This window comes from Schistocerca cancellata, chromosome 8 (assembly GCF_023864275.1).
Source record: "Schistocerca cancellata isolate TAMUIC-IGC-003103 chromosome 8, iqSchCanc2.1, whole genome shotgun sequence".
Classification (NCBI taxonomy): Eukaryota; Metazoa; Arthropoda; class Insecta; order Orthoptera; family Acrididae; genus Schistocerca; species Schistocerca cancellata.
In genome coordinates this window covers 615,797,388-615,813,473 of record NC_064633.1, presented here as the reverse complement: position 1 = coordinate 615,813,473, position 16,086 = coordinate 615,797,388, and the positions used below count along the sequence as shown (strand labels likewise).

Here is a 16,086-nt window from a genome sequence, read left to right as displayed (position 1 = left end):
TCGTCGGATGTGGGTATCAAATACAGAAGCGCCACAGCAAACGAGTAAAAGCGTCAGACGTATGTTCTATCGAGACAGTTAAATCTGGGCGGAGTATAGATCTCTACCTCATTTACAGTACTTACCATTGCGCAACTGACTACTTTTAGACATATTTTTTACACCTATTCTCGACACTGCTGCAGACGCTTGGTCTTCGGAATTCCCACAACGGCAGCAATATGGGCGCTGACCAATTAAAGCGCCAAAATACAGCGAGTTTACTGTTCCACTTTGGCCTGTTATATACCCAGCTGACAGCGGCAGCACGTATCCCGAGACGCTTCAGAGCGAGGTGTCTGCTGGAGAGGGGCGCCCCACTAATTAAACTCATTCCGGACGCCTGTTACGTTTCGTTGGAGCTCGCGCTACTTACACTGGTCTGCAGTACAACTACGGAACACTTCTTTGTCTGATTCAACCTATCAAATTTGGGATTCTGTACGACGGAACCGGTTCGACTTGTAGAACGTGTTTGAGGCGGCCAAAGTCTGTCTTTAGGAATCCGGTTTGTATGTTCAGCGAAAGTAGGCTATCACCGGAGGAGAACGTCACTTGCAGGAATTCTCTTATGGCCAGCGAGTATCCGTGCCGAGCATACTAATGCAGCTCTGTCTGGGCAGCTGCCCGCTCCACCAGTCCGCGAGGAAAACCTCACTTGCTAAGAGTCTGAGTTTTATATTTGTTCTAAACGCCTCCATGTAGTTGCAAAAATATCTAGTTTCTGTTTACTTCTCCCTCCAGTAGTCTTCGGTTTCGTTCCCAACTGGTGTGATTTGTCTGAACTAAAAAAGACAGAAGACCTTGTCGACTACGGGACCTCACATTCTGGCGGTGGATCACAAGTTCTGGGAAGGAAACAGGCAGTGCATTTACAAATGATCTGTCCCGGCATTTGCCTCAAGCGGTTCAGGGAAACCACTTGCCGCATCAAGAGCAGTCGTTTTCTATAAATGGATGCCGAACTAGGCACCGAGCAGCGACCATCTTATCTGTAGTGGTGCTGACATACAGGGTTTGGGCAAAAACACGGAGACACAAAAATCAGAAGACATTACCGCGTCTAATACAGTGTAGGAAATCCGCTGGCATTCGAAACAGCTTCTAGTCGCCTCGGAATGGATAAATACAGGGCCTTTATAGCGTTCGAGAGAATCTTATGCCATTCGTCCTGCAAAATAGTACAACTTGAAGTAACGATGATGGATGTGACTAGTGATCACGCGCCCTTCTCTCCGAAGCAGGTCACAAACGGTCAATAATGTTGAGATTTGTCGACTGTGGTGGTCAGGGGAGATGCAACAATTCCTCCTCCTCCTCATGCTCGCAGAAGTAGTCCTGGACGACGGTAGTTGTTTGAACGGGGCCCCTATGGTTTTGGAACTCAGCATGACCACTGGCAAACAAAAATGTTACCAGGGGTTGGACCTGATCAACCAAAATGTTCACATGATCCCTGGCAGTAATGTCAGCTTGCAGAGGAACCATGGAGCGCATGGTTCAAAATGGTTCAAATGGCTCTGAGCACTATGCGACTTATTTCTGAGGTCATCAGTCGCCCAGAACTTAGAACTAATTAAACCTAACTAACCTAAGGACATCATACACATCCATGCCCGAGGCAGGATTCGAACCTGCGACCGTAGCGGTCGCTCGGTTCCAGACTGTAGCGCCTAGAACCGCACGGCCACACCGGCCGGCGGAGCGCATGGAATACTACGATATGGCTGCGCAAATTACCGCAGAAGTTCCAACCATATTTCACTCTTCAGATGTGAACTCAGTCAAAAGGTGGAATAATGTGCAACAGACTAATCCGATTAAATCTCTTTTTCCATTGCACCATAATTTTACGGCTTCGGAATCACGTTTTCGTGCCACGGGCCCTTGCACCACTGATGAATAGTTTTTAAATTGTAGCTCGCCTTGGATTTCCCTACTCACGGAGCTCTGTTTGTAGGGTTTTGGTGCTGACAGGTTCGGCGAGTGCGACATTAAGTTCTGCAGTGACTTTCGCAGATGTTGTCCTCTTGTTTTTCCACCACAGTTCTTATCTGTCACGATGACTCAGCGTGCACTGTCGTCCGATGATCCGTGATTACCCTAAATCGCTCCAGGCAAGTGCCGGGACGGTTACTCTGAAAGGGCACAGCCGATTTCCTTCCCCATTCTTTATAAATCCGAGCTTGTGCTCCGCCTCAAATGATCTCGATATCGAAGGGACGCTAGATCCAATCTTCCTTCCTTTTTTTAGCAGATGATGTTTTCCCACTTATCCTGTATGCGGTGTAAACCTTCGATACGGTGCCTCTCGAGGAGAAGGGTGGAGATTAGTATTTAACATCCCGTCGACAACGAGTCATTACAGAAGGAGCAAAGATTGGATTAGGGAACGAAAACGGCCGTACCCTTACAGAGTAACCGTCCCGGAATTTGTCTGGAGCGATTTAGGGAAATCACGGAAAACATAAATCAAGACGGCCAGACATGGATTTGAACCATCCCCCCCCCCCCCCCCCGACTGCGGGTACCTCTGTGAACACCAAACACTTCTGTTACCTTGGTTACGTAAGCACCCACCATTCGCGCACCGACAGTTTGCCTACGTCCGAATTCACGTAGCTTTGACATAATGCCCTCACAACTACACACATCGCTGTTGTCAACACGACGGACACTTGCAACGTATCGAGGACACTGAACAGGTGCCGTTCGTGGTCGAATACAACAGCGCAACACGCACGCTTGGCTGGCAGCTGCATTTATGTTGAAGCATGCATTTCTAGCGCTCTCCCCACTTTTTTATCCAATCCCTGCACACATTTTGCAGTGCCATTTTTCCTGGTTTAAGAAAACTTGAAATATCGCACTTGCATGGCAGCTAGGAGAGGTCCAACTTACGATGCTTCCCTAGTCACTGACCGGTTCATTTTTGTCCTTAGTCATTCGGGGTCTTAGAGGTGGGCTACCGTGGAGAAGGCAGCGTGGCGGAGGCGAAGGAGCGCGGAGCCGGGCAGATACAGTCGTCTGGCGCGGCAGCCGCTCTATCGCGCTATCTGGGGAATCCGGTTATGCAGAAAGGCGGCGTGTCGTCGCGACAGTCGAGCGATAGTCGTAATTGAATGCGGCATTGTGCGCCACGTGCAGCTGGCCTGCGGCCGCCGCGTTACGTTACAGCTTCATGCCCGCCGTCTGGTCGGGCGGGTCCAGGGCAGAACAACGGGCCTCACACGTGCCGTTTTAATTGCGCGACTGACGGGCACGCATCTGCGTGCGCGCGCGCGCGTCTCCAGTGAAGTTAAGGGTCACGTTCCTATCCACGTGCGAGCGTCTGCGTGTTAACGCCGAAAGCCGCGCGGAGGTACGTGCGAAAGCGTGGCATGTGGAGTTTCGTCAGTCCTGAAAATCGTGCGTGGCGAGTATATTAGCTGCAGCCGTGTTCTGTGCGAAAACGGATCGAACACATTGCTATCGGCACTACAGCAGTAGGTGCCACAGTTATGAAAATAGAAAGGGAAACGTGGTACTTGGCTAAGGAGTACAATTACCGTCACAATCATACTTCTGTCATTAACGAGCTGCAACACAATTACCGAATATCGAAATATTTAAGATGATAAATTGCCGGACACCGTCAAAGACAACATTAGCTAGACTGAGGCAGTTATGGGGAAGAGCTTTTCTGCAGAGGAACGTGTTACAGCTGCTCGCAGATTTTTCGTAATGGGTAACACCGTCGGAAACTTAAAATTTACCACAGCCGTTTCCAAATCTTCGTTGTACAGTATACTTCCAAGGACATGAAAATTACTTTATGATGCACTATAGACAAAGGTCACGAAGGTAAATAATTAAAAGTATTAGTTATTGTATTAATACCTTTTATTTAAGAAACCGACGGATATTCCAACATGACAATGCTCTGCTTCAGTTTTGAGTAACAAAGATAAATGTAAGCGCCATCAGTTTATGAAAAGTACTTTCTTCGACAAGGGAACCGATCCGACGATATTAAGAAAGGAAAAGGGACGGATCGCACCACAGCTCGTGCAAAATTATTTGCTCGTACGAAATTATTTACAGGACGACCGATACACGAAATGAAGCAGAATACCCCATACGGGGTTTGAAGCCGAGGCACGGAAATTGCAATTTAACGTCCCAGCGACGGTGAAGTTATTAGAGATGAAGCGCAAGTTCGAGTTGGATGGGGAAAGAAATCAGTTGTGTTCTTTCTGAAGAAACAATCTCCCTTAAGTCATTTCGAAAAACGACGCAAAACTTCAATCTGGATGAAGTCTAACGCGCTCAGATTGAAATGCGACTCATGTGCGAGACCAGGGTTTCTTCAGGTACTGAATGGATACTACGAGTTGGCTTGGAGCAGAGTGCGCCAGTCACTACTGTGAGACCAGATTAGTATTTACCTATAAAGACTCAAAAACAAACATCACACCAGGGCGAAGCGGGACTATGAAACTAAAGAGGCGGCCTCAAGGTGAACCTAGCCATGTACGCTTTACGAATTACACCGAAGTGACTCCCCATGATAAACCTTTACATATGACCACCACTTCGCTACGTCATATTTTTAGTTACACAGCACTGCGAGTCTGCTGTGCCTTCGATTTCCTAGCCATACCATCCCGTGGTAGCATCGAACGCTAATCTCGTGCAATCTTTATATCAAAGTTCATAAAACTACACCACCAAAGTTAATTTCTGTGCGTTATTAGCTCAGTTGACTACGGTAGTAGGATGGAAGGCTATTAGATTTAGAAAAGTCGCTGCCTGGTACCGCCTTACACTATCAGGATATCTGTCTGTCCGTGAAAGTTACTACAGTCACTATCAGAACTTAGTGTCATCATGCTTCGTGGTAGATGACTTGCCTAGCAGCATTCCGACGTCACTTGCCACAGCGTAGGAGTACCGGACAGAAAAAACGTGTCTGTCTCACATCCGCTAAATACAGAGTTTGGCGAAAACAGCGGGTCCTGTCCAAGTTCTAGCTTTGAATGCTGTCCAACAGTGGACTCAAGCTACGCACCATACCGCGCCTGTCTAGTCCGATACTTTTGAACACTCAAACCAGAGTTCTCCACTGTAAAATATAGGTGCATAGCATCATCTATATTCGTCGCACCTGCAATGTTAGCCCCAGCAAACGCCAACTCTAGAACACGCACTCGCGAAACAAACGCAACTTTTCTAGTCTTACGTGACTGCGTTTGTTCAAATAATAACAACAACTCCTCTCGGACAGCAGTTGACTGTAGGGTCGTCTCCCGGAGCAGTTCCTCATTAGGTATTACGATTTTCTTCTTTTGCTTTTCGTTCCTGCCAAAGCCTGGATTATTTAAATTTTTTCTGTACGTGAGATTTGGACAACACATGGCAGTACATCAACTACGTATAGAGGATAAACCGGAACTCAGACAACACTTCAGAGGGTGTTGAGGAATATGTTCCGAATATTTAGGTAGAAGGGACACACGGTCCCTGGTGGCTCCTGCCAGAGTAAATGCATTTCGTTTGTTTTCTTGCCCTCCTTTGTATCCGCACTCCACTGAAAATATCTGTGTGACGTATCACATGTCGACGGTGAACACTGCGAATCTCGTTTGGAAACACTTTTGCCATTCACTTGAGCTACATGTTGTTGACAATAGGAAAGACTATTTTACTCTTACACCTCAAAATTGCACTGAGTACGGCTCGGTTCTCTCTTTGGTACTTCGTACCAATCTCAGTGGTTTTCCACCCTATTCCGTTCGCGTGTTGGGCGAAGGAAAACGCTTCCCTTCGCGCTCTAACCGCTACCCGCCTCTCCACGATTCCTGTGTTAAGTAGACGGTTGTTCTCCTTCCAGAACTGATTCTGTAAACTAATCCAACTGAGTTTCCCGATTGTTCTACAAATTCCCCATTCCAATTGGCCGAGCATCACAACTTCAGTTTTGTACAGCCTACACAGAGCTGTCAGGATACCAGCAGTGGGTCTCTGGATTCATTAGAACACTGCCGTTGTGCCTACATGAGGAGCTCTCCGAACACTACTAACACACTTTAGAACTTACCGCTCTAGCGTCTTGTAGGCGCTGAACACTAGCACAACCGTTCCATTAAGTCTAATATTTCCGTTCACTTTCCTTACTTCTACATTAATACTCGGCATGCTACCTGATGGCGTGTGGCCGAGGGTACTTCTACTAGCACTAACTTCTCCCCCCTTCCCTGTTCCACACGCAAATGGCGCGTGGGAAGAATGATTGTCGGTAAATTCCTGTATTATCTCTAATTTCTCGGATTTTTACTCTGTTGTCGTTTAGCGAGTCATGCGTAGGAGGAAGTAATATGATGTCTGACACTTTCCGGAAAGTACATTAGTTTGTCCTACTTCCTATCACTTCCTAGAAATAAGTATAGTTGAATTTTTAACATTTTTTTTCTCTTCGCCAACAACTAAGCTATTTCAGCTAGTACAACGCCAACACTATTGACACAGTTAATACGGCGAAGCGCAGGGTTAGCCGAGCGGCCTAAGGCGCTGCAGTCGTGGACCGTGCGGCTGGTCCCGGCAGAGGTTCGAGTCCTCCCTCGGGCATGGGCGTGTGTGTGTTTGTCCTTAGGATAATTTAGGTTAAATAGTGTGTAAGTTTAGGGACTGATTACCTCAGCAGTTAAGTCCCATAAGATTTCACACACATTTGAACATTTTTGAATACGGCGAAGGTAAGACATTAGCATTCAGATTAGCAGGGCGGATGTGTTAATCTGGCCGTTGTAACTTAGGTGTGAATTATCGGTGAAACTTAGTTTGGTTCTTTTAACACGACATAACGGCTTTTTCCAACTGAAAACGCTATAAGACTAAAATTAAATTTGTACCAATCTCAGTACAAGCATTACTTCTTGATATGTTTCATCAGCACGCAAAACACGGCGCATTCCCTGCTCATTCAGCCTACATATTACGTTACCATTCTAAGCTTAACCTCAATAGTGCCCGGTAAGGTTTGTTCTGAATCGCTGACTGGCGATAAGCTGAGAATCTAAACGAGCACCGATGTACGCTACCCGATACTAGGACGCATACAATAGAGGCAATACTACTACTGTGTCTAGTCTCAGCATTTCAGAAAAGTTTAATTTTCCACTGCACTCTCGGGTTGTCTATCGCGTACGATGGTAGTAGGCTCTTTTTGCTATGGATCCGCGGTCGTTACTCATTCCGTCTTCTGACTTACCGAAAACTATGGAAGGGAGGATGTTGGTTGTAATACACAAATAGCTGTAACAGGCCACATCTACTTATCTTTCCAGTTTTACGACGACATACATTTATCTCTGGCTGTATGTTCGCTTGCCTTATTACTTTTTGAATAATTAAATTCTATGAAACGCTTATTGGAAATATCAATGGAAGTGACAGGCTGCATATATTTGTGTGCTGCAATTTATGATCATGACATTCCCAGTTGCGTCTGACCTAAAATGTTCGCGTTTAAAGGAGGAGAATGTATATACTAACTAGCCGTGGAGCGATTTTCCTTCGGTTTATTGTCTTTCATAGCACAGTGGGAAAAGAGCAAGCAAGAAAGAAAGCCTCAGCGGAATTTATGAGAAAACTGGGGAGCCATACTTAAAGCTATCGAATGCACGAATGTTCGCCTTCGCACGAACTTTTTTCCCCTGTTATGTTTCTCAATCTTACCTCGTGATGGCGGAGAAACTGCTTTAGGGGAATCTGCATGTCTCGACGGTGGAGAAGTGTCGGCTTTCGGCCAATCCAGTGCTATAGTAGCAATTTAAGTGATTCGTGATTCTGCGGAAATATTTTCTCATTTTCAGAAAATCGTATCACCACCTACAAAACTCCATAGTAACTAAATTCCTGCCGAGACAACGAAAGTAGCACTGAAAAGTCTGAAACAGATAGCCGAAAGCTATAATGGCAACACAATAGAGCATCTGCACAAACAAGACCACACACACCGCTACTGTAAAAATTATGAGTAATGCAGAAAATACATAACGCCGCTTCTTACGTTACGCTTATTAAAAAAAAAAAAAAAATAAGAGAAGCTGTCAAGCTATGACGAATAAGCATGTGCGTTACGAACACCAATAACGTAAAATTCAGCAGAGCATTAATTCTTCAGAAAGCAGAATAAGAAGATTAAATTGTTTCGCATGCATTTCGACGTCTAATACGCCGATACCGTTATAAATTAATTAGAAACAACTGAGCGAAACAAGGAATAAAATTAAGAAAGCACGACACAATAATGAACGTATTTAACTGAGGTACGCCCATCACCGAAGTTCATGCGCATGCGTAATGAAAGACAATACAGAAGGCTACGAACCAGCAGTCTGGGAAGGTCTGGCCGCTGTTGCTGAAAAACAGAAGAGAACAAATCAGGGGGATGCTCGCGCACCACACGCCACACTACAGCTAGCACACACACAAAGCACACACTGGCTCGGTCGCGAGATGTGCGTGCCGCACCACGCATGCAACTATCTGCTACTCACACCTTGCTTCAAAAACGAGAAATTCGATCCCGAAAAGGTGTCAGCACCCATTTCAATTACAATTCAAACATTTAACGAGTCTTCTGTTATTCCCCAATACCTTACAGCTAGAAATTACGTGTCTCGACAGTTTTATCAATCTAAGCAAATAACTATTTTTCCTTCAAATTCTCGAGTACAGGAAATCTCCTTGCCTGTTTAATGGTTATGATCACTGGTTTATCACGTCATCTCTCGGAGGAGGGAGTCCCTCCGCAGCAACCGACGTGGTTCTCAACCACTAGCGAACTTCCTGAATGGCGTGTTTCGGCCGATGACTGGCAAGGAATTACTGGAATTACTAAATAAGTCGGTATATTAAAGAGTGGATTGACAGGTTCTGCGGCAGACGTTAACAGACTGGCCAATTTTCAAAGCTAACCCTGTTTAAGTCCGTGCCACCGCACGTACACAAATCAGCCTGAATGTGGTTTTTCGTCTGGGGCGATGCAATCTTGCCACCGTGTCAGAGCGAAAAATACGGGAATACCTGTTCTTGGATTAGAGCTTCTGCTACACAAACAAGTTTAACTACAGGTTCCCTACTTTAGCGCGGAAATATAGGACCACGAAAAATAATTCACACACTTCGAATGCACACAGAAATTTTAATTTCAAAGTTAACAGTTGCACAAATACAATGTGCCACATATGTAGAAATTGTATCATTGTACTGGGAATCAATGTTATAAATTCAAAAACTATCATTGTTATTATTACTATAAAGGGGAATGGACATATTTTCATTGTGTAAGGAAATCGCCAACTGCAGAACAGAATAACATCTCACCATCTCCCATCCACAATCAACAAACATTAATGTGAACAGTCCCAAATGGAATTTTATGGCCATCGTTTCATACGAATAATTCTATTGCTTCATAAAACAACGGGTGGAAATAATGCTTTTTTTTTAATGATTACATCCGCTGAACGACATTGAAGCTGAAGGACATCATTGTTTATCCTCACGTAATCAAGATGGATGCCTGTCTGGGGGAGGGGGCCAAACAGCGAGGTCATCGGTCGCATTCGATTAGGGAAGGAATTCGGCCGTATCCTTTCAATGCAACCATTCCGGCATTTGCCTGAAGCGATTTAGGCTAATCATAGAAAACCTAAATCAGGATGCCCGGACGCTTGATTAAACCGAATACGAGGTAACCAGTGCGCCACCTCGCTCGGTCACGTAATCAGAGCAGAAGGCTGCATACGCCGTCTCAATGTAGGCTGCCTATTTCCTAGCTAGGGCTAAATGCACTACTGGCCATTAAAATTGCTACACCACGAAGATAACGTGCTACAGGCGCGAAATTTGACCATAGGAAGAAGATCCTGTGATATGCAAATGATTAGCTTTTCAGAGCATTCACACAAGGTTGGCGCCGGTGGAGACACCTACAACGTGCTGACATGAGGAAAGTTTCCAACCGATTTCTCATACACAAACAGCAGTTGACCGGCGTTGCCTGGTGAAACGTTGTTGTGATGCCTGGTCTAAGGAAGAGAAATGCGTACCATCACGTTTCCGACTTTGATAAAGGGCGGATTGTAGCCTATCGCGATTGCGGCTTATCGTATCGCGACACTGCTGCTCGCGTTGGTCGAGATCCAACGACTGTTAGCAGAATATGGAATCGCTGGGTTCAGGAGTGTAATACGGAACGCCGTGCTGGATCCCAACGGCCTCGTATCACTAGCAGTCGAGATGACACGCATCTTATCCGCATGGCTGTAACGGATCGTGCAGCCTCATCTCGATCCCTGAGTCAACATGTGGGGACGTTTGCAAGACAACAACCATCTGCACGAACAGTTCGACTCGGTTTGCAGCAGCATGGACTATCAGCTCGGAGACCGTGTCTGCGGTTATCCTCGACGCTGCATCACAGACAGGAGCGCCTGCGATGGTGTACTCAACGACGAACCTGGGTGCACAAATGGCCAAAAGTCATTTTTCGGATGAATCCAGGTTCCATTTACAGCATCATGATGGTCACATCCGTGTTTGGCGACATCGCGGTGAGCACACATTGGAAGCGTGTATTCGTCATCGCCATACTGGCGTATCACCCGGCGTCATGGTATGGGGTGCCATCGGTTACACGTCCCGGTCACCTCTCGTTCGCATTGACGGCACTTTGAAACGTGGACGTTACATTTCAGGTGTGTTACGACCCGTGGCTCTACCCTTCATTCGATCCCTGTGAAACCCTACATTTCAGCAGGATAATGCACGACCGCATGTTTCAGGTCCTGTACGGAGCTTTCTGGATACAGAAAATGTTCGACTGTTGCCCTGGCCAGCACATTCTCCAGATCTCTGACCAATTGAAAACGTCTGGTGAACGGCGGCCGAGCAACTGGCTCGTCACAGTCACTACTCTTGATGAACTGTGGTATCGTGTTGAAGCTGCATGGGCAGCTGTACCTGTAAACGCTCCCAAGCTCTGTTTGACTCAATGGCCAGGCGCAACAAGGCCGTTATTACGGCCAGAGGTGGTTGTTCTGGGTACTGATTTTTCAGGATCTATGCACCCAAATTGCGTGAAATTGTAATCACATGTCAGTTCTAGTATAATATATTTGTCCAATGAATACCCGTTTATCATGTGCATTTCTTCTTGGTGTAGCAATTTTAATGGCCAGTAGTGTATAAATATCAATATCATCATAATTTAAGCTGGAGTGTTGACTACAGAAATGAATGAGTGCGGTGACCTAGAGGTATGTTCTTTGGATAAGCAGAATTTTTTATTTCTGACAAGATTAAAGGCGGATAAAAAAATTTCATGCAAATCTTGTATTGTGCAGCCACATCTCTTAATGCCTTAATTTCCTTTACCGATTACGTTCACGGAACACCTCCAGGTGACAGCCGTCTAGGTGGTCTCAGAGTGCTTTGCTACACATGAAAACAGTTTCAGTAGGTTTTATCATGAGCATTGGCAAAAAACCATAAGTACCGATGCGCTCTGTGAAGTTCTATACACCCGTCACTTGAAGATGTTCCTGGAATGTAAAAGTTAGCGCAAATTAAAGCATTTCTTAACAACTATCTCAGCTGTGTTTCACACTTGCCGGAAAGCCACTTAGGTGAATATAAAGTGCTGGTTCAGCTGGAGCAGCCGCGTCTACGACACCCACAGCTGTCTCCGCGGCTTCGCAGAGTGTGTGGCCCTCATGTCCCTGTGTGGATAGCTTTGGCGTCGCAACTTCTCTCTCTGAGCGTGGTCATTAACAATGTAGAGACATTGCAGCGAAACTTCTCGGGAACAAAGCACGGTGCAAGAGCGGCACGCGCAAAGCAACCAACGCACAAGTTTGCTGGAATGAATTATCGAGAGAAAAGTCGGTGACAATGAGGCGCGCCTTGACACTCGTGTTCGCTGCCTGTTATCAGAGGCACCGAAAGGTACTCCCAAATTATCGGCTACGACGAAGAACTCGTATTTTTGAAGCTTTCAACATTCTAGAAACTTATTTACATACGAGACGCGTATGTGGGTGACCCGGATGTTCGTCGAACACGAAGAATAACAGGTGTGCCAAGCGGGGTAGCCGTGCGGTCAGTGGCGCCTTGTCATGGTTCGCGCAGCTCCCCCTCCTCCTTCCTCTCTTGGGCATGTGTGTGTGTGTGTGTGTGTGTGTGTGTGTGTGTGTGTGTGTGTGTGTGTGTGTGGGGTGTGTGTGTTGTCCTTAGCGTAAGTTAGCTGAAGTTAGATTAAGTAGTGCGTAAGCCTAAGGACCGATGACCTCAGCGATTTGGTAAGATAGCCCTTATCACAAATTTCCAATTTCCACAAAAGGTGTGTGATTATTGTGCAGGTGTAAATCTACTGAGTTTCAACTTAAATGTTTTAAGAAATTGTCGACATTATCTTGCATTAAACACAGGTGCAATACTTGAGCATGTACCCAGATCCTAACGTCGTTCACACAGCTACTTCCATACAGGCTTCGTGCAATTATGTGAACAATCTGTGTTTTGGCATGCCTATCTGTATCAGATACTATGATTGATTACTTTTGTACTTGTTGATTTTCCGTACGCACGCTGCCTTATTTTAGCGAGAAAAAAAGAAAGAAAAAAGAAAGAAAACAAGAAAAAAACAACTACCGGTAACGCCCTGTATGTCACACATACACTCATTTGCGTACAGTGACTTGTGATGTCTAGACATCGTACTCAGCAAGTGAATGAAGAATATTGTCCGTCTCCGAATTTTGTATTTAAATCTAAGTCCGTAATGTTGGCACATAATAAAGAGCCCCCCCCCCCCCCCCCCCCAATACACCGTACGTGCAGTTTGGCTACAATTTGGGTCGTTTGTGATACATTTCAGGAATGCGCATTACCGTACCGTAACACGTCTGGAGTAGCACAGGCCCATATTCAGGCAACATGGTATAATATACCAATGGAATCCTCGTATGGATACGTTGGGGCATATTCCAGACCCTAACGAAGTTTGGTTACTTTTTTTTTTTTTGTTTATAACAGACCCACTAGAGTGTGTTGTCTGGGTAGTAACTTCTTACTGGACGGCGACAGAATATTGCACATGACGAATATGTTCCTTTTCAAAGATGAATATATCCAAGCTATTTCTGGAATGGCAGCAACGATTTAAGAGCAACTTACCATTCATGTACAAACACAGGGAATAGAAGCGAAACTGTTTTTCAGTGTTGAGGCTTTCTGTACGAAATACGATTTCTATTCGGAAAGAAACACTCGTCGTAGGAGGCAGCTGCCCGTGCTTTCCGCTAATTGTCCGCGCTGCTCTGGATATGCCGAAGTTCAAATAAGCAGAGATGAAACTCAGAGGGAGCCAATTATGGGCTGCATTGTGGTGATTCAACACTTTCCATCGAAAACGCTGCAGGAACATCTCCACTGCCCCCGCGGCAATGGTCGTGAAGAAGGAAGCGCTTGACGGTTATGTGGGCTGCATAACATCAGGCGAAATCTTTCATTAGGCCATCATACGTGGCGGGGGACTGTTGTTCAGGGCATCTTCACAGACTCACAGAGCGACGTGACGCGAGCGACGGGTGTACCAGGGACTTTGCCCAACACATCTGTGCCAAGTTCAACGGATATTCACTGTGGTGCTCAATCGGACTTTGCTTTCCGAATAGCCCTCCTACTAGTATACCCTAATAGAAATTCGGAGTAGGCCTGTCAAAAAAACTTGCGCTGTTACAAGGAACCTCACCCCCCCCCTCCACGAACACACACACACGCACAAACAAACATTCCTCCTGTTTAAACGGCTTGCGACGTATACGCTGTCTAAATTCCGCGATTCTCAAAGTCGCCGAGCTGGGTGGCGCAGCGCCCCGTCGTCGTATTTCATCTTCTGAAAATGAATCCGCAGCGATTCCTCAGCAGACGGCCGCAGCGCCTCTGGGAAGTGGCGTTCGGTCCTAAGTCGTCTTCCGCCGACAGACGTCTTTACCCTCCTCGCCTTTCGCTCCGTTTTTTCCCTTCTTTTTGCCCTCCTTCCCGCGCCGTCTTTCTCCTTGCCGAGAGGAGGAGGTCTTATATTAAAAACTCAGAGGCGCGGGCCCTGAAGGAAGTTTTAGCCCGGCACCCGCGCCCCACCCACCGAGGCGGCCCCCACTCCTTCCTAATCAACATTCCAATCTGGTTCTTCTTCCGCCGCCGCCGCCGCCGCCTCCCCGTCGATCGAAAATTCAGCTCGGCAGTTCCGCCCCGCCGCCGAGGCGGCATCCATAGTAAATTAAGCAGCCGCCGCCGTCGCGGATTCTTCGCGTGTTTCTCCGTCTGCCAGCGGGCAAGTCCGCTCCTCACACCTCGCGCTCGCTCCAGCTCTCTGCTCTCGCACGCCGCCGCCGCCGCCGTCATCTTTTTCGCGTCCTACCTACTTTTTTCCCTTATTATGCACGGTGCACGGCAGACTGTCGACACGAGCAGAAGGGCACGTGGCATAAAAGCGAGAAGGAAGCGGGGAAGACACGAAGAAAATAACAATAGTAGTAGTGCGTTGTCAGATTGGGGCATACTGGCGGATTTGCAGGATAGGACGATATGTAAAGGATGGGGAAGAGGGTGAAAGAACGCTGAGAAGAAAAGATGAGCCGATTTGAAGGAGAGTGGCAGAGAGACGTCGGCGTGTGACGGGCGGCACAGTAGCAGAGCGTCCTGGTCCACCCACGCCCACGCCCACGCCCACGCCTAGGTAGGCCTGGCCTGGTGAGCGGACGTGGGGGCGCCGTCACAGGACGCCGCTCAGATAAGACGGGGGCGCGCCGCTGACGACACGCTCAGACCTTCCGGTTGCCACTGTGGCTCTCGATAAACACTCGCCCGACTAGCAGGTCGCCCAGAGGTCAGCTGACGTGAAATGATTACCCGTATCTGGAGAAGTATTGCGTTTCACACGGCTGACAGTTCCAGTTCAGCTCGATGTCAGCGTCAATTAACCAAACACATCGACGTATATTCCTCCCCTAGCCGACCAAATGCTAGCGACGAAATTGTCTTCTTCCGTCAGGATGAAGAACAGACTGCCTGTTGCGCTGGGCCATTCCCTTGAGTATGATGGAGCTACAGAGGTTTGACAAAAATATGGAAACATCGTGAGAGACGCATGCTTGAACATAAATGCAGATGCTGGCCAAGCCTGCAAGTTCCGCTGATGCACCTGCCCACGAACGGGACCTGTCCAATGCCCTCAATACGTTGCAAGAGTCTGTCGTCCTCAGAATAGTGTTCTGCGTTGTTGTGAGTGCGTTATGTTGGAGCGAAGCGAATTGACGTGGGCGAATTGTTGGTGCTACACCAAGAACAAATGCAGAATATAAACGGGTACTCATTGGACAAATATATTATACTAGAACTGACATGCGATTGCATTTTCACGCAATTTGGGTGCATAGATCCTGAAAAATCAGTACCCAGAACAACCACCTCTGGCCGTAATAACGGCCTCGGTACGCCTGGCCATTGAGTAAAACAGAGCTTGGGAGGCGTTTACACGTACAGCTGCCCATGCAGCTTCAACACGATACCACAGTTCATCAAGAGTAGTGACTGTGACGAGCCAGTTGCTCGGCCGCCGTTCACCAGACGTTTTCAATTGGTCAGACATCTGGAGAATGTGCTGGCCAGGGCAACAGTCGAACATTTTCTGTATCCAGAAAGCCCCGTACAGGACCTGCAACATGCGGTCGTGCATTATCCTGCTGAAATGTAGGGTTTCACAGGGATCGAATGATGGGTAGAGCCACGGGTCGTAACACATCTGAAATGTAACGTCCACTGTTCAAAGTGCCGTCAATGCGAACAAGAGGTTACCGAGACGTGTAACCAATGGCACCCCATACAATCACGCCGGGTGATACGCCAGTATGGCGATGACGAATACACGTTTCCAATGTGCGTTCACCGCGATGTCGTCAAACACGGATGCGAACATCATGATGCTGTAAACAGAAC

The 16,086-nt window shown here is 47.0% G+C and overlaps 1 protein-coding gene across 4 annotated transcripts in view; it reads right to left on the bottom strand.

Annotated features, from left to right (window-relative positions):
* Positions 1 to 16,086, bottom strand: part of LOC126095306 (transducin-like enhancer protein 4) — a 468,367-nt gene that overhangs the window by 168,618 nt on the left and 283,663 nt on the right. For 3 of the 4 annotated variants that reach the window (XM_049910100.1, XM_049910101.1, XM_049910103.1), the window contains one exon: positions 8,411 to 8,440. The exons of the other annotated variant lie outside the window; for it this stretch is intronic. In XM_049910100.1, coding sequence (XP_049766057.1) covers positions 8,411 to 8,440 — 30 coding nt within the window. The remainder of the gene's footprint in view (positions 1 to 8,410; positions 8,441 to 16,086) is intronic. 4 annotated transcript variants of the gene reach the window in all.